A 19,772-nucleotide genomic window follows, 5' to 3' on the forward strand; every position below is an offset into this window, starting at 1 on the left:
GTGTTTAATGTGCTCGCCTGTGATCCACCTGCTGCGGCAATTCTGCAGATCCAAGATTGAGTCAGATCCAAAGATGATGTGAGACGAATGCCGGTAGATTGAGAATGATAAGAGGTTAACACATTGCGGTAGATGCGACGTTATCTTCTACACCGTTCAGTTGCATTTATGTAAACAGCCAGTCAAATCATAATTCAAATTGTATGTTCCGTGCCTTTTCTCTTTAGGAGTATAATCGTATCATCAACCATGTGGCAAAGACCAAGCAAACGCAGTATGAGATGATTCTCAGCATTTCTCCTCGATTGACAATGTGTAAACATGGGTACACACAGCTAGTCGGGGTAGGAAGTGCTTGTTAACGTGTCGCGTTTTTCAAAAATAACCTATTTATGTAATACTATTGATATCCGACATCCTCAGTACACAGAAGTACGAGCTTACAAAGGGTACCGGAAGGCGGCATGTATTCATCAAGAGGAATGTCAGCCTCTGAAGTAACCCGGCCGCTGATTGGCCGAGCTGAATCACGTGACCCTTTCCCAAGCGGAGTTTCCACGACAGCTGGAAGCCGAGCGGCACGGGCGCACCGCTTCTTTGCTAAAGATTATAGCAAATAACGCGGCTTCTGCTCGTCTCACCACCTCCAGATAAACCCTGGTCTGGCATGGGCGACAAGAGGAGTCCCACAAGGTAACGACCGAGTCATTGGGGCCGAGATATTCAAGGAGGCGAGCGGACATCGACAAGCGTACGAAAAAAAGGGTTTTCTCCACGGTCTCTCTCTCTCTCTCTCTCTCTCTCTCTCTCCCTCCCTCGCTCTCCATTCGCTCTCTCTCTCTCTCACTGCATGTGTCTGTGTTCGCGTGCGGGGTTGCGTGCGCGCGGGTGTTAAAACCTCGTCGCCAATTACAGTGTCGTATCACGGCGCGCTCGCAGATGTTTTCTTAAAACCCTACGGGCTGACCCCAGATGTTCGCTATCGACAGCCTTCGTGGATGCGAACCGAACTCACTGTTTTCTCCTCTCGCCCCCACCCCCCCTCCCTTCTCCTCCTCCTCCTCCTCCTCCTCCCCCTTGCTCTTCTCTCCCACCATCTCTTAACGTTTTTTTTTTCTCTCCATTTTCCCCCCTTTTTTTTGTTTGTACATCTGATTGTTTTTTAAAGGCCGAAGCGTCAACCGAAGCCCTCCGACGAGGGGTTCTGGGACTGCAGCGTGTGCACATACAAGAACACGGCGGAGGCTTTTAAGTGCATGATGTGTGATGTCAGGAAGGGGACGTCAACAAGGTAAGGCGATGCATCTATACACACACACACACCGCCTTCTAGTCTTTACTGCAATGGTGGGTCGCCGAAGGGGGTTCCTTGGGGGACTCAATCCGCCAGCCCCCTCACCACCCCCACCTTCCACCGAGAACAAAATGAGGAACCGTTTAATCCCCCTCCCTCTCCCCCCCCCCCCTGTCTAAGCAATTTGTGCATTTGCCTTAGGAGACAATGGATTAAGGTAATGTATATCTTTTCAGATGTTTGAACCCTCCCCCTCATACTATTCTATATGCAATACAGAAACAAACACATTGTGCGCCAGTCGTGTAGTGTTATTTTTTTAAACTGCATTTATGATTTTTGATTTTTTTTTTGCAAAGGAAATACATTTATTACTTTTATCTGACTTTTTTTGTCAAGCATGTCAATCTCCTTATTTCGAATGTCCTGTGAGCAGTGCATTAGTCTCCGTGTTCTTCTTCTCGTTCACGCTGACCTCCGTAAAATGAGGGAAGAGAGATGGCATGCTCTTTAAGCACACACACACACACACACATCCGTGTTGCCCCGGAGATATTTGTAACGGGAGGGGGATGCTTCCAATACGCATGCACATAAACTCACACACACCGGCAGTCAAGCATGCAAATACACAGCCTGTATAGGTGCGCGCACTGGTTGGTATTTAGTCCTGACATCACTGATTTGAGGCAGGAAATGACTGTTATTCCTGAGTGGGGGACATTATCAGGATGAAAAGACAACAAAGGGGCGAAGGAGAGGAAGTGTAACCGTTTGCTCTGCCTGTGTGTGTGTGTGTGTGTGTGTTGTAACACGATCTTCCTCTTTAATGTATCCACTCCTGCATTAGCACAACTTTCCCAACGATTTAACTACAACAATAGCACATCAGAGCCGTTGTCAGCTTTGATGCCTTTTCAGAATTGCGGTGTTTCTTGTGTGTGTCGCTGCGTGCACTTGAGTGCATGCGTGTGGGAGGGCGAGTTGTGAAAGGAGGTTGTCAGAGCAGCTGCCAGACAGACAGCCATAGCTCATTACTATGCAACGGCTTAATCAGCCCGCTGTCATCAGAGACCCACACACACACACACACACACGCACACACACGTACAGATGCACTCAACGTGCAAATTTTCCACATGACTGCATGCATGTTGAAACACACAGACGTACACTCAAGTGCACAGTTGCCAATCGCCACAACAAAGCGATTGAGCAGCAGACACGCTGTTGTCCTAGGGTTCAGCTTATTGCAGTTGAGCGTTGATTGTCGAGGGGACTCTACAGGGACTGTGTGTGTGCGCTTCTCTAAAAGCAAGTGACTCGCTGCTTTGCCAAGAACCTGTCTGAATCCTCACGTCACCCAAAGCTGTGACATTCTTTGTATCGCCCCATCTGGGCATTTTTTTTGGGGGGGGGGGGGAAGTTGGCAAGGGCCCACAGCTCGTCGCTGAACCCTGACAAGTCTAGAACCCCCCCCCCCCCCCCCCCCCCATAAAAGTTAAAAACTCTTCCCAACTGTAGCGTTGCAGACGGCGTTTGTCGCCCTCTTCCCTGGTTCCCAGTAGGCCGCACGCCGGCTAACGCTGCAGCAAAATGGCCACACAGGGGGTCGCAGCTTGTAAACGAGCGAACTCGCGTCTGATGCGGGTAGATGATCTACTGGCGGGCTGATTGATAAGCGTGGGGTGGAAGGCCCCACGTGTTTGACTGAAGAGGCGCCATCAGCGGGATTGGACCGGCTTATCGGAGGTTGCTGCAGTGAAATAAGGGCGAGAGAGACAAGAGAAGGAACCGGCTGACGAGTCCGCTAATTCCATCAGCGGCTTGGGAAACTTGTGATAGGGAGTTTCAGAAAGAAAATGAATAAGAAAATATATAATATAAAATAATAAAAAAAAGTGTTTAAATATTCTCTCTGCCCCTAGTTTTTGTTAAAAGGAAATGAGTGCCGGCCGCAAACCTGATGGATTCGTGCTGACTCTATAAGTTGTTTATCTGCTAGCTCTAATTAAAGCCGTCTTTTTACCACAGCTTCTTTTTCTTTTTTTTTGATCACAACACATCACGCAGCCTCATTACCTTTTTAAAACTTTGCTGGGAATAAAAAAAAAAAAAAGAAGGAAAAAGTAGAGACATTTCATCTCCCTGTGAGTCTTTTGAAGAGCCGCGGAGCGACAGATGAAAGTCCCGCAGCGGTGGCACCTTCTGGGGGGGGGGGGGGGGGGGCGCTGGTTGATGAAGGGCAAGGTCACAGGTGTGATCACCGCGCAGAGCCTCCTAGAGCAAGACCGCCGACTCCTTTCTCGTTGCACCCGTCACTGCTCATCCAGAAAAAAAAGGAAGAGAAATACATTTTCAAAGATGGCAGACATGCGTGGTACTGCTTGAATAAGCCGGTGATGTCATGCGAAGCAGTGCTGACAGACGGTAGTATTTGGCTGATCTCTGTGTGTGTGTGTGTGTGTGTGTGTGTGTGACCATCTCCTGTGTCTTGCCTACCCCACCTGCGTTTGCTTTTCACGCATTGGGCCTGCTGGGGGGGGGGGGCGCTGTGTGCACACGCTGCGCATTCAGGAGCCTCTACAGTGGCGTTCTATTTCTGCAGGTCGGGACAGTGAGCGCGATCATGTGCCGATTAGTCCTCTCTCTCCCCCTCTCCTTGCCTCGGGCTCTCATTTGCCGTCACATTTTTTCTCTCCATCTCTCACACACACACGCACGTTCCCGTTTGTCCCGCCTCCCTCCCCAGGAGTTGAACTTAACCAGAGGCATCTCTCGATGACAGGTTGAGTGATGCCGGCTAAACAAGCACCAAGCCTTTCTGGCTGACTTGCAAACTGTCAGCGCCTGTTCACAGTTCAGGTGTGGTAGTTCAGAGTAGGTTTTATTGATCGTATTTATTGATGGAGTAATACAACTGAAACTCAAAAAAGGTAGGAGTGATGCGTGTTAGAATCAAACTAATACTTGAAGTAACCAAAAGTTCTTAATAGAAGTTACTTTACAGTTAGTGGAAAAGATGACCCCAAAGATATTAACTGAATGTGTTAAACGTAAAACAAAGAGGTTAATAGAGCCTGTAGCCAGCGGAATTTGGGGCATTTATATCAAAATAAGACGGCGATTAATCACATGTGACAGTAAAAGTAAAGTAGTACAGTAATAACAAACCAATTAAATCATGTTGGTTGTAATTTGCTTGTTGCCGAGGCTTTGCCTGAACCTTTTGTAAATAAGCTGGCGATCAGTTGTCGTGGATATTCATTATGTAAAGATGAGATAGTGATCAGCTGCTGGAGCCATCTGGTGATCGGAAACCGTGAATCGAGTTACAAGTTTATCTGCAAAGTGGATGAAGGGGAGGGTTCTAAACTTGTGATCAAAATGCAACGCAACACTTGTATCACATTGAAAAGGACTAATTATCTCGCCTGTTTATTCTGTAAATGTAGCCGACATGGTAAAAGAAGGCCACTGCCAGGGAATACTAATATACATTATATATACACACACACCACGAGCGCATGCACCGATCGGCGTTTTCATCGTCCCCCGGGTTCAGATGATGGCGGTCTCACACGGGGAGAGTCATGTGTGGTTTATTGCAGCAGGGCTCCCGGTTTGTGCGCCCCCAGCCCCCCCCCCGCAGCATACGCACGCCCGAGTGCATGCCGGGGACAATGAAGCTGGCTGTTATCACGTCACCGCGGCTCAAGATTAGGGCTACGTGATAAGCCTGTAATTACTGCGGTGACACTGATGCATGACACGCTGCTGTGTGTGTGTCTGTGTGAGAGTGGGAATGTGGTACAGCGTGGCTAGCAGGCTGTGGGAGGTGTCATAAACCACAGGACGGGCCGAGGCCATCTGTCTCTCTCTCTCTCCCCCCCCCCTCTCTCTCTCCCACGCGCACACGCACGGTGGTAGCATGTTCAGGCGGGGAGAGACATTAATCATGGGGATCGGAGGGGCTCCCAGGAGGTTACCGGCGCAACGTTTTGGGGTTTGTGTTGTTATTGAGGTCCGTCCCCTAAAAGTCACTGTACTAGTTGCTCTACATTGGGTGTGTGTGTGTGTGTGTGCTCTAGTAGAAAGTATTTCTCAGAGAACTGTGAGTAAGCTCGTAGGTGTGTTTTTAAGAAGAAAATAATGATTTATGAAGTGGAATGACCAGAAAGGCTACAAAACATGAAACTACTATTGTTTGAAGAATAAACCACTTGCTTAATCAGAAGAAAACAAGAGTACACGACTAGTCCTCTCCTAGCTGCTCTATTTTTACAAAGGTCACTTTGCCTGATCAACAACTGATGTGTGGAGCATTGGAAAGCGCTTCTCTTGCAGCGTTGCAGAGTTCTTTCGCCGCTTTGGTTCCTGTTGTCGGAGGAGTGCGAGGTCAGCGGGTGCATCAGAACCAGGGAGCAATAGACGTGCGTGCGTGTGACATATTTGCAAAAGGGGTCAGCCAGAGTTTCCGTGTCAGTGAAGTGTGCGTCTGTGGTCTCCAGTCTGCAGCTCAAATTCTCCCTCATTCCCCTGTTTTAATCTAAATCCACGAGTGAAGATGTTTTGAATTGTTTGGCACTCACGCTCATGGACATTTAGGAAGGGTCTTAATCGGAGTAATGGAATCTGAGCCGACTCTGCGGACCAACGGACGCTACTAAAAAAAAGAAGACGTTGCCATTTCCTTTCCAAGGAAACGGGAATCTGTCTGTTTATGAGCCCGCCCCCTTTTCCCGCCATGGGACTCCATTAGAATAGACGGCTGGAGTGGAGCAGACACCGATTGGAACGGCGGTTGCAACAGTATTTGTCAGAAAGAATAAGCCTTCACACTAGGCACGCAAAGGCCTGTTGGAATCAATATACACAGAAACACACACACACACACACACGGCTTCGGAGGCCAGGAGAAAAGGCCTAAGTGCTAAGATAATAACCATTTGATTGAGTTAACAGGGGCGGTTGTGTTCAGGCTCGCTGCTTTGCCTCACGGGGCGATATGCGCTTGTCTACTCTTTTGTGAGAATCTACTTCATTGGTGCACATGAAGAAGACACACACACACACACACACACACACACACACACACACACACAGCCAGTCTATTTAGATTTAAAATAGAAAAGAGCATAATCGGCCCCATGTGGCACATCAAGCTAAGCACACAGGGCTACTTAATGGTAGCTCATCCGTTCGGCACATGCAGGAAATCACAGTGAGCAGTGTGAGCGCTCAGCGCTTGTTTTTTTATTTTATTTGGAGGAAGATTTGGCCCGAGGGCCGGATGCTCCGGTCTGGTTGTGTCAGTTTGCTGTTGTTTTGTGCGAGCCTTCGTTGCCGTGGTTATGAGGTGGTGGGGGGGGGGAAGACTTTTGAGAGGTCTGTGCGTTTGATTTCGGGGAGAAAAAAAAAAAGTGTCAGCGTTTTCTGCAGCGCGGCTCCGACAAGACAGACGCATTAGGGGATCTTGACTTTGCCTCCCGATCCGACGGCTATGTAGGCCAAGAGACCCATTTGCATTTCGCTCTGATAACTACGGAATAGGGCGGGAAAAAAAGGAAACTGACTCCGGAAGACGCTCTTTGAAGCCGGGCCCCAATTTAGGTCATCTTAAAATGGCTAAACAACAGCTTTTGAACAGGAGGGTGGACCGGTGGCCCCCGGCTTCCCCTCTGAGAGAAGCCCCCCCGAACGAAGCCGGCGGGGCCACCGAAACTCATTTGACAAAAAAAACAAAACAAAGCGCTCGAGCTAATTTTATAAATGGGATCGTGTGAACTCTGCTGCGTCTCACCGCACTGCTGTATTTGCATTCGGTGTGGACGGGGGTTTGTGCAGTGTTGTGTAGTGTAGATACTTTTTGGAAGGGTTCACAGGCGGGTTAGTCCTCTTGAGAGAAGCTGCTGCACGGTGTTCCCAACAGACGCTTCCAGTACGAGGGAATTGATACAAATGGCTGTGCACTTTCTCAGAGAAGTGTTTTTAATGAGCAAAATATCTAAAGCTTTAAACCCTCCAACAGAAACCCGCTGATCAATTGGTATTTCTGTGTACATTTTTCCAAAGGGGAACGCTCAACGGAGCTCAAAACACGCTGTGCTCTTCGACTGTTCTCCTCATGCTTCATCTGCTCACTGCTGTGTGTGTGTGTGTGTGTGTTCTTGTGCACGGACCTCAACACGCCTCCAGCGTGCGATTGCATTTGTAAAGCATGCGTACGTCTCTGTGTGCACTGATGATTTGTTTGTAGGCACCCCTCCGGCTTTCGGGTGTGCGTAGGTGCATTCATACACAGAACGGTGTGTGTGTGTGTGTGTGTGTGTGAGCCTGCAATAAGGATTCAGCCACTAGATGTGGAGGCTCTCTCCACAGATGGCCTCTTCAACGCTACTCGCCTCCCGGCTAAGGCTCCAAATCTCTCTCTCTCTCTCTCTCTTTGCAGCCTTCGTGCTCGCCAAACGATTGCATAATGTGTCCTTTTTAGAGACCTCGGGCACACACAGAGGATGGGAATGTGGCTGCGAGGAGGAACGTTTAGTTAACCACGTTCCACATCCTGTTTGATCTCCGATTCTCCTTTTTAACGTTCCGTGGAGCATCATCCGGGAGAAGTCTCGGGCGACATTCTGGGGTTGACCTTTTCGGTAATAATGTAACGCTTGAAGTCAAAGCCAAATCTCATTCACGCCCCCCCCTCCCCTACCGAAGTCTCTTTTTTTTGGGGGGGGGGGAGGAGGGGCCCCTCGTGCGTACAGCATCCATCGTGCCGTTGTGTTTGCCAAAGCAGATCTCTGCTTGTCGATGTTTACCCTCCGAGGCGTAGAGCGAGCGTGTGCAGGCACACCACATGTCTCCCACGGGTTTGGTTGCTTGATGCCACCGTCAGGAGACACTCAAGCGGCGCCATCCTAAGCGGTGATTATTGGCTCGGGATGAAGTCTAGATTATGTCCACCTTTTGACTTTTTTTTTTTTTTTTCATTCCCCTCTCATTAATCTTCCTCACTGTCTCTCCCTCTTCATATGACCCTCTGCCCGGGAATCAGGAAGCCTCGACCCGTCTCCCAGCTCGTCTCGCAGCAGCAGGTAACGCAGCAGTTCGTGTTGCCCCTTCAGCCCAAAAAGGAAAAGAAGGAAAGAGTGGAGAGGGAGAAGAGCGACAGAGAGCCGGCGCTCAAGAAGAACAGCCACAAGAAGATGAGGTAAACAAGCCGACGCCAGAGAAGTGTAGATGGGGTTTATGTTGCCACGACGTTGCTCTCATCGTGGGTAAACCAGGTGTAGTGTTTTGAAAGTGTATAATAAAACAAACAATCTAAATCTAAAAAGGTCTTTGCGCTCACTCTCCAGGCCGAGGTTAAAAAACATCGACCGGAGCAGCGCGCAGCACCTGGAGGTGACGGTTGGGGACCTGACGGTCATCATAACGGACTTTAAGGAGAAGGCCAAGCCGTCGTCGGCCCCGGCGACGGCGTCCAGCACGGCGTCCACGGCCGACCTCCACAGCCAGAACGGCTCCAGCTCGGAGAACACGGAGAAGGGGCTCTCCCGCTCCTCCTCGCCCAGAGGGGAGGGCAGTTCCGTCAACGGGGAGTCCCACTGAGGCGCGCCGCCCCCCCTCATCCGTCCCTCCTCCCACCCACCCACCCTCGGCCTCCATGCACATCTCATCCGTAGGCCCACACGTCACAAGGGGCCCTCACTACACCCTGTTGCAATTTCAAAACTTTGTGACCAAATGTCACCTTTTCGAGAGGTTTAAAGATTAAGAAAAGTGATGTGAAAGAGCATTTGCTCCGCGTTGGAAGACTTTACTGATCTACATCTTTACCTGAACGTTTGGTGCTATCATAAAAGATCCCGCAAGCTTTTCCAGACATTGCTCTCGGAAAAGTTCCCAATGACTAAGCGGTTTGATTCTGACAAAGAACTTCCTCAGAACTGATGTGAGACGTGTCTGAATAAATGCTCCAACGAGCTTTGCGGTTTCCTTCGGATGCATCTGCTCGTCGAGGCTTATTTTCATTTCGGCCCTTATGTGCAGTGACAGTCCCAACCTCCACATCCCCTTCAGCGGAGGGACATACCGCAACAACCCCCCCCCCCCCCCCCGACGCCCGCCCCCCTGCGGAGCCGTCAACCTTGACCTACCCGATGTGAACCCCAAGCACACATTTCGCCTTCTGTGTCTCCACATGGAACCTTCTGCCTCACAGACAACCTTTCGCTCCTGCTCTCGACTCCTCCAAGCTTGTACTAGTGGACTGCCTCTTGCTGTGGGGGGGGAATATATTTTTTGGACACAGCTTAGCGGATGTACTCCTGGCACCACGCAGAGTTTTTGGAGGGTGGGGGGGGGGGGGTAGTAATGTTTGGAGCGGGTTGATTCCTTCAGGTAATGATTGTTATGTCCGTATAAGGGTATCGGGCAGGTTTTTGATAAAAGCCCTCTTTTGAATGGTGCAAGAAGGTATAGTATATGATATTAAAAGGATAATACCGGTGTTTTTTTGTCTGTTTGTGCCATCGTCTACTTCTATTACTCCTTTTGGTTTCCTTATACGGTCATGCATGTGTTGAGCTACATTCAGGGTTTTGTTCTTGCCACCCTTCCTTTTAAACAGTACAAAAACCAATTTATTGCATTAAGTGATATTTTTGCAGCTAATGCCGCTTTGTGATTGACGGTCAATCTTGAAAGGTGGTTGATCGTTCCGTGATCTGTCACCTCACTGACAAAATGTCCCACACAGTCGGGAAAGTCAATCACACGGCCACCACAGAAGAAGATGCAAACAAGGCATCGGTTCTGCACACATCTTTGTTTCAAGGAAGAGTTGTTTTCTTTATGAGGACTTGTCAACCAAACAAGGACGGCAGTGAAGGGATTGTAGCTGGAAGGCACGCCGGTATTCTCATTTTACAAATCTCTGCTGCGCAACCAGGAGGTGCCTACGCTGTTCTGCCTGCCCCCCCCCCCCCCTCCCTCTGTGTGGACCCAGTTTGGACACCGCATGGTGCTTTTAAGACGCAAAAAGGAGCTTTGACTTCTGGACACGTGAACGTGCCGCGCGACGGACTTCAGAAGCGGCTTAAATTCCTCTGCAAAGTGTGGGGGGAAGCTTTAGAACACACAGAACCCCCAGCAGAGCCACCACGGATCGACCCAACTACACACTAACTTATGAAACCTGTAGATTAATACACAGAGGAAATGGATATTTCTAAAATATTGTGCTACAATTGTTTTGATGTGGTTGTATTATCCATCATAGCAGTGTTGTTGTTGTCGAGAATTTTACGTTTTGACATTTTTAGCACAGATCCTGAGAAACGGTCACGGCATGATGATTATATTACGGTCTCGGTATATTGTGGGACAGGCTCTTTAGTTCGTAAAGCATCGTTCTATGTTTCAGAGATGTCAGCGGGCCAGCGCACTAGCTGGGACTAGCTGCGTGGGCCTGCGACAACCCTTTCCCACAGATGTCCGTTCTTTTGGCCGTGGCAGATCACAGGAAGGACTTAAATATATGTTTGGTTGTCACTTGTTAATCTTTTTTTTTTTTTTGCTTCAGTTGTTTTAAAATGTGTAAACTTGTTTATTATATGTCTGAGTAAGAAAATCCTTCTACTTGTCGTCATTAGTCACCTTCCCGCAGGTGCATGCTTCCACTTGAGTGCTCGTTGGTTTCATCTCCATCTGGTGAACGACGTCATACCTGCAGCTCATCCTCGACACACAATTCAATTCATTTTATTTTGTATAGCCCAAAATCGCAAATTACAAATTTGCCTCAGAGGGCTTTACAGTCTGTACACATGCAACATCCTCTGTCCCGAAACCCTCACATCGGCACAGGGAAGGGTGTTTATCCATACAATAGTTAAATCAAACACGACTTGATAATAATAAAGGCTCAGAGTTGGGGGCATTAGGTAATAAGCATAATGTGAGGTTTAAACACTTAATTCGTCAAGCAGTCCATTAGTTCGTAACCTCACTTCCACGAGCTAAATGAAAATGCAGTTGATGTCCAGGTCTGTTGTCATAGTGGAGCCACATCACTAAAGACGACTCGTCACTTAAAGCCATGAATGGGTTCTTTTCACGGGTGAAATCCATTGAAGGTGGCTGCAGACACACAGCCTGAAGGAGGGAGGGAGGGAGGGAGGGAGGGAGGATTCAACTCGGCGTGTCGCTCCCACCCTTCCCCCATTTAAGGTCCCGACCTCCTGCTTCTGTTGCAATGAATAGCATCAAGTGAAACGAAAGTGGGGGAGAGGCAAACCCGGAAAAGGTTTATGTGCTTCAAAATAAAAGTCTAAATGTAGTCTTTAAAAATGGTTAAGGAAAGCCAGGGGCTGCACTGAAAAGGTCAATACACGATGAAGATCACTGGCTTGTCATTTGTAATATTGCATTTTAAAATACTTGTGAAATCGTCCAAGGCTTCTGATCAGTGAGAATAATACAACTGGAACAAAAATATGATTAAAGAGACAAAAGATGCGCAGAACAAGAAAGGAATAATACATATGGAGTAAAAACAATGAAAGTCTTACGTGAGCTGAAAAATATACCAAACAATATATCTTGATTCTGTCGGTCCTAAACAAATCGAAATACGTATTAAAAGCTACAAAAGCATATTTTATTTTTAATGCTTATAATGGCAATAAAATATGCTGTGAAGAAATTGCAGCTCTTCAATATGACCGCCAGAGAGAGCAATTGACACCTCAGATGATTTTTATTTATTTTTTACACTTTTTACCGGAAGTGCGCTTCCACTACGTCGAGCTTCGCAGCTCACACTATAAGCTTAGTTTCTATGTGATGACTGTAGCAACGAGTTGTGATTTTAAACCAAAGAAATGCGGCGTTACATCCGTGCACTGGCGTTGTGCACGGTGTTTGCCGTGTTTTCGGGCTTGTATGTTTACAGTAAACTCTTTTACGCGGATGTGTCGCTCGGTGGGAACGGACCAAAGAGGGTTTTCATCCCACCGAGAGTTCCCGGAGGCAGGCGAGGTGCTGCGGACAAAACCGGGCACCAAAACCCACGCTGGTACAATAGGTAAGACTAAAAAAAAAAAAAGTTTGTTTTTTTCTTGCTTCATCGAGGCAAAACTGAGGTGAAAAATCTATTCACCTCGATAGGCGCGAGGATGTAACGTTAGCTATTTATCTAAAGCTACTTTGACGTATCGGAATGTAACGCGAGACTTGGGCAGGTGTGGGACCTCTCGTGGAGCCTCGCTCCAAGTTTGCATTTTAGTCGATACGTCACTGATGTTCTGGAGACAGTACAAATTGCCTTCACGCAAACACTATGAATGTATACATATGTCAAAGAAAATCAATTAAAGGCGTGTGGTGAGACGCATATTCACACATGTGGAGTGAAAGCTTTACTACAGACGCCTAACTGTTTATGGGTCTGCCAGATGTTCGAGTAGCTAGGATGAAATGGGTGTAATCAGCTGCACAGCAACAACTGTAATTAGAGTGTAATTATCACAGAAACAGGGAAATGTACACATCGTTTAAAGTGGTAGCTTCCTGAAGGTTGAGGTGATGTCCAACCAATTGCATGATCAGTTTTGGAACTTAACAGATACATTTATTTAGGATCTAGGACTCACATTTGTCACATAATCACATTTCTACAGTAGAATGCAGATAATATGCTAAACTGGAATAATGGTGAAGTTAGAAACCTTCTCTGGTTGCTTAACTTAATGTATTTCAATAATCGTGTTCCCTGTGAGGTTGTGATCTCACAGAGGTCAACATTAGTGACATGGCCGACATGACATGGGCTTTTGATGAAAGCATGTCACACTACAAAATCATCATTAGGCCCAGGACTGGCTTGAGACATCATCTCTCCCTCCTCTCATCCAGGTACATCATGCGTCAGTCGGAGGCGGCGGGTGGTGGCAGCAGTGTTCGGAGCAGACCCGAACCCCCCATGCACCTGGCCGTGGTCGCCTGTGGGGAGAGGCTGCAGGAGACTCTCACCATGATCAAGTCTGCCGTGCTATTCAGCATCAAGCACCTCCAGCTGCACATCTTTGCCGAAGATCAGCTACACGCCGGCTTCGTGGAAGCTGTGAGTCGCTTCCCGTCGACTGTAGATGGTAGATATTTGTGTTGATCATATCCGAGATCATCAAATATATTTGTTTAATGTGTCATCCGTGTTCTAGTTGGAGTCGTGGCCTGGTTTCATTCGCTCCAGGTTCAACTACACCGTGTACTCCATCAGCTTCCCCAGTGACAACGCCGCAGAGTGGAAGAAACTCTTCAAGCCCTGCGCTTCCCAGAGGCTCTTCTTACCTGTGAGTTTCCTCTAGAAAGATGCACACAACGTTCTCGGTTACCTTTTAGAGACCAAACCTAAAATGGTCAGAGCCTGCGAACGGCTCCACATCCACATCAGGGACACTCTCAGCGACGTCCCTGCGTGTCCTTTTCAATCCGTGCAGCTGATCCTGAAGGACGTCGACTCGGCCGTGTACGTCGACTCGGACATCCTCTTCCTGCAGCCCGTCGACCGCCTGTGGGCGTTCCTGTCCCGGTTCAATTCCTCCCAGCTGGCTGCCATGGCCCCGGAGCACGAGGAGCCCCGCATCGCCTGGTACAGCCGCTTCGCCCGCCACCCCTTCTACGGCAGGACGGGCATCAACTCGGGCGTCATGCTCATGAACATGACCCGGATGAGGAGCGTGTACTTCAAGGTGAGGCTGGCGCTCCATCCAGGAGATGTTACTGTATCAGCGCACTACTTTTTATTGCCCACAAGATGTCCTCCTTCTTCTGGACAGGGGTCCGTGGCAACGTGACTTACAATGTTGTGACACAGTAAAGGCCTATTTCTTTTATGTGTGTGTGCGTGTGTGTTGATAGAACGACATGACGGCTGTGGGGCTGCGCTGGGAGGAGCTGCTGATGCCTTTACTACAGAAATACAAACTCAACATAACCTGGGGGGACCAAGACCTCCTCAATATAATTTTCCATCACAACCCCGGTAAGGCTGCAGGCACTGGTGCAATGCAGCACACACAGCATGTGTTTATGTAACCTTTACACATGATGCTTTTAGCACCTCCACAGATCAACTGGGGAGAGGGATGCGTTTCTGTCGACAGCCAATCCGCTGATCATACTCGACGCGCGGCATGTCCCTTTTTTTTTGAGATGCCGATTGGTTGACTTGTTTCTGTGTTTGCACACTTCCTTTCACAGAGTGCTTGCTGGAGTTTCCGTGCCAGTGGAACTATCGGCCGGATCATTGCATCTACGGCAGTAACTGTGCGTCAGCGGAGGAGGACGGCATCAACATACTGCATGGGAACAGAGGGGTCTACCACGACCACAAACAACCTGCCTTCAGGGCGGTTTACGACGCCATACGGAAGGTGAGCATCAGTGAGGCCGTGTTGGCGCATGTGAGATCCTTGAGTACAGTATGGGCCCTTTTCTTATTTTGCATCACGCTATGCCACATGTTCAGCTGTCACATGTATTTGGGATTTATGTACTTTCGAGACATAAAGTGCACAAAATGAATGGCATTTGTACCTTTTTACTTAACTTAATAGTGTGAGTGATAAGTCATTGATGACTAAAAACAGATAACACGACGATTGCAGTTTGTCTACAAATACATTTAAGTACAGAAACATGTCAATACGTGTAAATATTAAAAGCAGCCCCTGAGGTCTCAAAGGCTTTGTCCCAGCCCAAAGACATTATACAGTCAGAAATTGATGGTAGTAGAAAAAAAAAATGCATTCTGAAACGGGACTCCATTATTAATAGAGGCTGCATCGCACCCCTTTGTGACTGGGAACACTTGCCGTCTTCTCAGGATCACAGGTTTTACACGGTCGCAAGTCGACGTTTTTTATTTCCACACACGCTGATTGCTCAACACTTGGCAAAAGGCATTTTGAGAAATAAAGGGTCTACCCGAGAAGTGACTGAACACACGCGCCCCGTTACAAGCCTCTTGGGTATAGTTCCGTTAAAAGAAAAAAGAAAGAAACAGCTGAGCCTCTTCAAAGTGTTGCTGAAGGTGTAATTTAGTGCAACGTCAGATGAGAGGAGCCCTTTTACAACCCCAGCGACACCCTGCCCTGTTCCTCCACCCTCCCAGATGAGATTCCTAGATTAGTGCTGACCCTAAAGACCGGAAGTGGTCGTAACATCAGACCGTCTGCATTGGAAAACAAATGCCCTACCCTTTCCAGAAGGTTGGAGCGAAAGCTAATTTCCCCCATGAGGATGTTTACGGCTTGTTTACCAGCAGTGCGACGATATTGACGACAGCAGTGGCATTTACTTAATGAAGCCATCAACGTCCGGAGTCTCATGGCTCCCGTATCAACGGAGCGTCGAGCATAGATCCCAGCGATGGCGGATGCCCACCAGATCCACGCCCCCCCCGCGCCGGTCAGGCATGCGGCTGTATGGCACGGGATCGATTGCAGCAGTAGACGCACAAGTGAGAGTAAAGCCTATGGCTCACAGCATGCACTGACACCCATCTCTTTCAATGGCCTACGTTGGGTATTGATACCCGGAATGGATTTGGGATTGAGTCCAGGCGGCCAGGAGGGCGTTTCATCTGAGGAGGGATTGAATGACAAACGGGACACACAGGACTCAGAAGAACGCTTCACAGGGTTCACACAGTCAGGAAACATCTGGTGAATCAAAAGGTATTGCAAAGAAGCAATTCCCAAGGCCTGGATGTGTTTGGGATTAATTAAATCAGATTCATCCCTTGCGTGGGGGGAGGGGGGGATGCAATGACCTTTTATTTTTTTGTTGATGTATGCACAAATGTTTCAGAGAACGCATGGTCATGAAAAGTTGGCCTCAAAGCGGTTGTAAAAGTCTCTGTTACGATGAATGAACCCTGACTTTTACCCGGAGTGAAATGTATGGCAGTTGCGAGGGCCATTAAAGCTCTGCTGCATTCACTGTCACTATTTACTTTACTGTTGTTCTTGGAAGTGGAAGCTGAACTACCTCCCCCTTGTCTGTTCACCACCAACTTACTGCGGATGGTTGAAAATGGGCAACACCACACCGGAAGGCAAATTGAGATAGGCCATGACTTAAACCCACAGCAGGACTGATAAAAAAACGTAATATATGTTGGCTTACAACTATTGATTTTTTAAAATCTCAAAATCAAAATGCCTCGCATCCCGGTGGGACGTCTTCAAATTGCGCTTTTGTCCGAGCAGCAGTCCAAAGCAGCAGTGAGTGTTTACCTTCATAAAGAAACGTTTAAATGTATTCTTGAAGACTCATCATCTTCCAGTTCTTTTTTTTTCTACTACGACAAGCTTATCTCCCTAATAAACCGCATCCAAATGTGCATGAATCCGTAGCCTCGCCCTGTATCCTCACACAAAGGGATGGGAACACAGACGGCGTCCGTCCTCTCTCGCCGAGCCCAGGAAACAGTAGTAAAAAAAATGACAACCGATGGTGCGTTTAGACCATCAGTGCCTCACAAAATCAATACACCAACTGTAAATGCAGCTTTATGACCATGCAGGTGTGTGTGTGTGAGAATGTGCTCATAAAAACGCCATTCTCTTTGTGACCCAATACCAGAGACCCAACCCAAAGCAAATGAGCCAGCATTAAAAAAAATGGTAATTCCCCTTTGATTTCCTCGGAGCCTTGTAAAGGCTCCTTCATCATCGGGAAGACATGAAATGTCTCCTGTAATCCCGGTTCTCACCGGACGCTAAGCCCATAGCATAAAACCCACTGCGCCCGCTTTATGTTTTCACCCAGCTGACCGATCCCACGTGGCGGTCCCGTCTGGACTTCAGCCTGCTTCCTGGGGGATTTCTCCTCTATTGTATCCGGGGGGGGAAAGCTATCCTCCGAAACCCACTCTGCTTACTTGCTGATGCGATCGGATCCAATCCACTGCAGCGGGCGGGAGGTCAGGAGGTGTCCTCGGGGCGAGGTTTCAGCGGCTCGTTTGACGTTCGCAACCCTGAATCTGCCTTCATACGCGCGGGTGCTGCTCTAAACGCTCCTCGGGGTGGGGGAGGGGGGGAGAAATCGGGAAGCGACACGCAAACGAACCCAAGCAATGAATGGCTCTGTCGTTCCAGTACCCCTTCGGAGCCGACCCCGTGCCGTCGCTGCTGGGCCCGCTGGAGGAGGCGCTGCTGAGGACGACGAACACTTACTGCGGCAAATCCCACGAGCTTCTCACCAGGAGATTGGCCCGCAGCCTGGGAAACATCCACGTGGCGAGGACGGGCGTGGACCGGGACACGGTGGACTCCCAGCGACGTAGGCCGAGGCCTGGGAGGAGCGCCTAACCCCCCCCCCCCCCCCCCGCAGAGGTGTTTTACCTGTCAGGCTGTTTATAGCAACCCATTTAAGATGTCCCAAAGATGCCTTCGGTGCTTTGTGGGCAGCTCACGAGTGGGCCTTGAGGATCGTGGGGGTCAACAGCTGCTCCATGGACCCATTGTCTCAAACTGAGACTGACCGGTGCTCGCCTCCTCTTAGGTTGCTCTCGATAAGAGCGTGATGTAAATGTCTGAAACGTGCTCAAAGTGTTCCATTATGTGAACACGGCAGAGAAGTGGACACATGGACATTTAGTTTATACCAGATGTTTCCATTACAGACTTTTGCAACCTTTGATATTTTATTGACAAGTTGGGGATTCACTCTTTTTTTTCCATTTAGATCTCTTCCAATTATTCTGTCTTTTCAGTGTCTTTGGTTGATGACTAAAGACGAATAATCCTTTACGATGCAAAATACCTGTTTGGAAGTTTTGGAAGAGCCGCTCTTGACTTTCCATATTGGAGAATTCACGGAAAGAAACTAAAGAATCATTTCAGAACTGGACGTGTGTCCAACAGGGCCTATTTTGAGAGATGTATGCACAGGCCCATTTTTTCTTTTCTTTTTTTTGGCGCCTCAGAAACCACTGCAAGTACCAAAAAACCCGAAAGAGGACACGCTCCAGAGGACGTGGAATGTTGATAACAATTTCTGCCTGTGTGGTTCGAAGTGAAGCCCATCGGGCCTTCTGTGGGTTTGTAGAGCAGCGTGGGATCGAACTGTAGTAAATGTTTGTGCTGCTCGGTTACTTTATCTGTTACACAGATGATCTTGACCCAATATAAAAGGAGGAGAGCCTAAGGGCATGTTTACGATGTGTGATTGGGTCGACATTCAGTTCTGACTCAACGCAAACGATTGTTTTTGTGTTTTCTGCGTTTACACATTTCCAGATGTTTGAACATGTTTCATCAATCATTCAATACTATGATCTCTTTATGTTTTACTTTCCAAGAGCAGCTGATGTTGTCTATCTATTGTTGATTAGCTTAAAAAAAATGTTATGCAAGTTTGCAATACAAAGCCAGGATAACATAATCAAATGTGAATAAGCTACATTTCCTCTAATGCCAAAGCATCTTTTTTTACTCCTATGGGTTTTGAACCGTTGAATGTATTTCGAAGGCTAAGGGCTGACATGTAAATGCTGTATCGTGATGGTATGGGTGCATTGTTAAAGTCTGCCTGTTTACTTCTTCATAAGTCATGTGCTGTTTTTTTGTTTTTACATTAAATACTATTGTGGTGGATCGGTACTGCAGTGTGTCTTGTTTAACCACCAGAGGGTAGCATCTTGTGATAAAAAATATTGTTCTTTTGAAAGAAGAATAAAATATTTATGCCAAAGATTGGAAAAAAAAAGAGGAAAGCTACATAGGCAGTTGAGTTTTTAAAATGACTGCTACCATTTCTACCTACATTCTTCAAAGACGTAGCGTGAGGAAGATTGATGCTCCATTCTTATCGCCTCCTCAGGCAGATCGATGCACTTCCCAATAATCTACGACTCGACCACTGCAGGTGCTACACCGCGCCTGCCTCCGAGTCGCTCATAAAGTGTAAGTGATGGACCAATAACACGGTGCCTGTCTGGGACGACATTGCATTGACTATGTAGAATGAGTTTATGCTTATTCCCATTAGGTGTGGGGGGGGGGGGGGGGGGGGAGATACACCTGTCTATTGATGGCTGCAGAGGTAGTTTGATTCATTGCACCGGGCGCATCCTTCATACATCACTATATGTCCGTATGAGAGCTTATCAATTACCTGTATTGACCTGTGTGCTTAAATGCAACATGTAATGGGCCACGTCCCCGAGAGGGGAGGGAGACAAGAGCTCGGATTGAGCACCACGTTGAAAAATTCAATAGCCTCCATCCTCAGAGGGTTTCATTTTTTACTGAAATGTTTTATAACGTAATATACTACTCGGAGTTGTATTCCTTTTGTGCCATCGCGGCTAGAGGAGAAACTATTTTAAATGTGACCTTCAGCGTTATTAGTGGGGTCTGAGTGGGAGATGAGGAGCAAATGGTCACATCACAGAGCAATTAAA

General features: G+C 48.0%; 2 protein-coding genes across 2 annotated transcripts; both read left to right on the forward strand.

The window, feature by feature from the left end:
- The first annotated feature begins 524 nt into the window (after positions 1-524).
- yaf2 (YY1 associated factor 2) lies at positions 525-10,930 on the forward strand. Its single transcript, XM_037462186.2, has 4 exons — positions 525-693; positions 1,169-1,291; positions 8,349-8,504; positions 8,653-10,930. Exons 1-4 carry the CDS (start codon positions 668-670, stop codon positions 8,903-8,905), a joined length of 558 nt encoding a protein of 185 aa, XP_037318083.1. The 5' UTR covers positions 525-667; the 3' UTR covers positions 8,906-10,930.
- A 1,014-nt stretch (positions 10,931-11,944) lies between these two features.
- On the forward strand, positions 11,945-18,969 carry gxylt1b (glucoside xylosyltransferase 1b). The gene is made up of 7 exons (XM_037462180.2): positions 11,945-12,383; positions 13,214-13,421; positions 13,519-13,650; positions 13,798-14,049; positions 14,219-14,342; positions 14,561-14,733; positions 17,464-18,969. The coding sequence occupies exons 1-7, from the start codon at positions 12,181-12,183 to the stop codon at positions 17,674-17,676; spliced, it is 1,305 nt and encodes a 434-aa protein (XP_037318077.2). The 5' UTR covers positions 11,945-12,180; the 3' UTR covers positions 17,677-18,969.
- Positions 18,970-19,772: the final 803 nt, after the last annotated feature.

This window comes from Pungitius pungitius, chromosome 2 (assembly GCF_949316345.1).
Source record: "Pungitius pungitius chromosome 2, fPunPun2.1, whole genome shotgun sequence".
NCBI lineage: Eukaryota > Metazoa > Chordata > Actinopteri > Perciformes > Gasterosteidae > Pungitius > Pungitius pungitius.

Excerpts from the sequence above, each read along its gene's own strand:
- yaf2 (XM_037462186.2), top strand. The coding sequence starts at position 668 with ATGGGCGACAAGAGGAGTCCCACAAG. Across the intron at positions 694-1,168 it reads GACAAGAGGAGTCCCACAAG|GCCGAAGCGTCAACCGAAGC; the intron begins GTAACGACCGAG and ends TGTTTTTTAAAG. Across the intron at positions 8,505-8,652 it reads AACAGCCACAAGAAGATGAG|GCCGAGGTTAAAAAACATCG; the intron begins GTAAACAAGCCG and ends CTCACTCTCCAG.
- gxylt1b (XM_037462180.2), top strand. The coding sequence starts at position 12,181 with ATGCGGCGTTACATCCGTGCACTGGCGTTGTGCACGGTGTTTGCCGTG. Across the intron at positions 12,384-13,213 it reads AACCCACGCTGGTACAATAG|GTACATCATGCGTCAGTCGG; the intron begins GTAAGACTAAAA and ends CCTCTCATCCAG. Across the intron at positions 14,734-17,463 it reads TTTACGACGCCATACGGAAG|TACCCCTTCGGAGCCGACCC; the intron begins GTGAGCATCAGT and ends CTGTCGTTCCAG.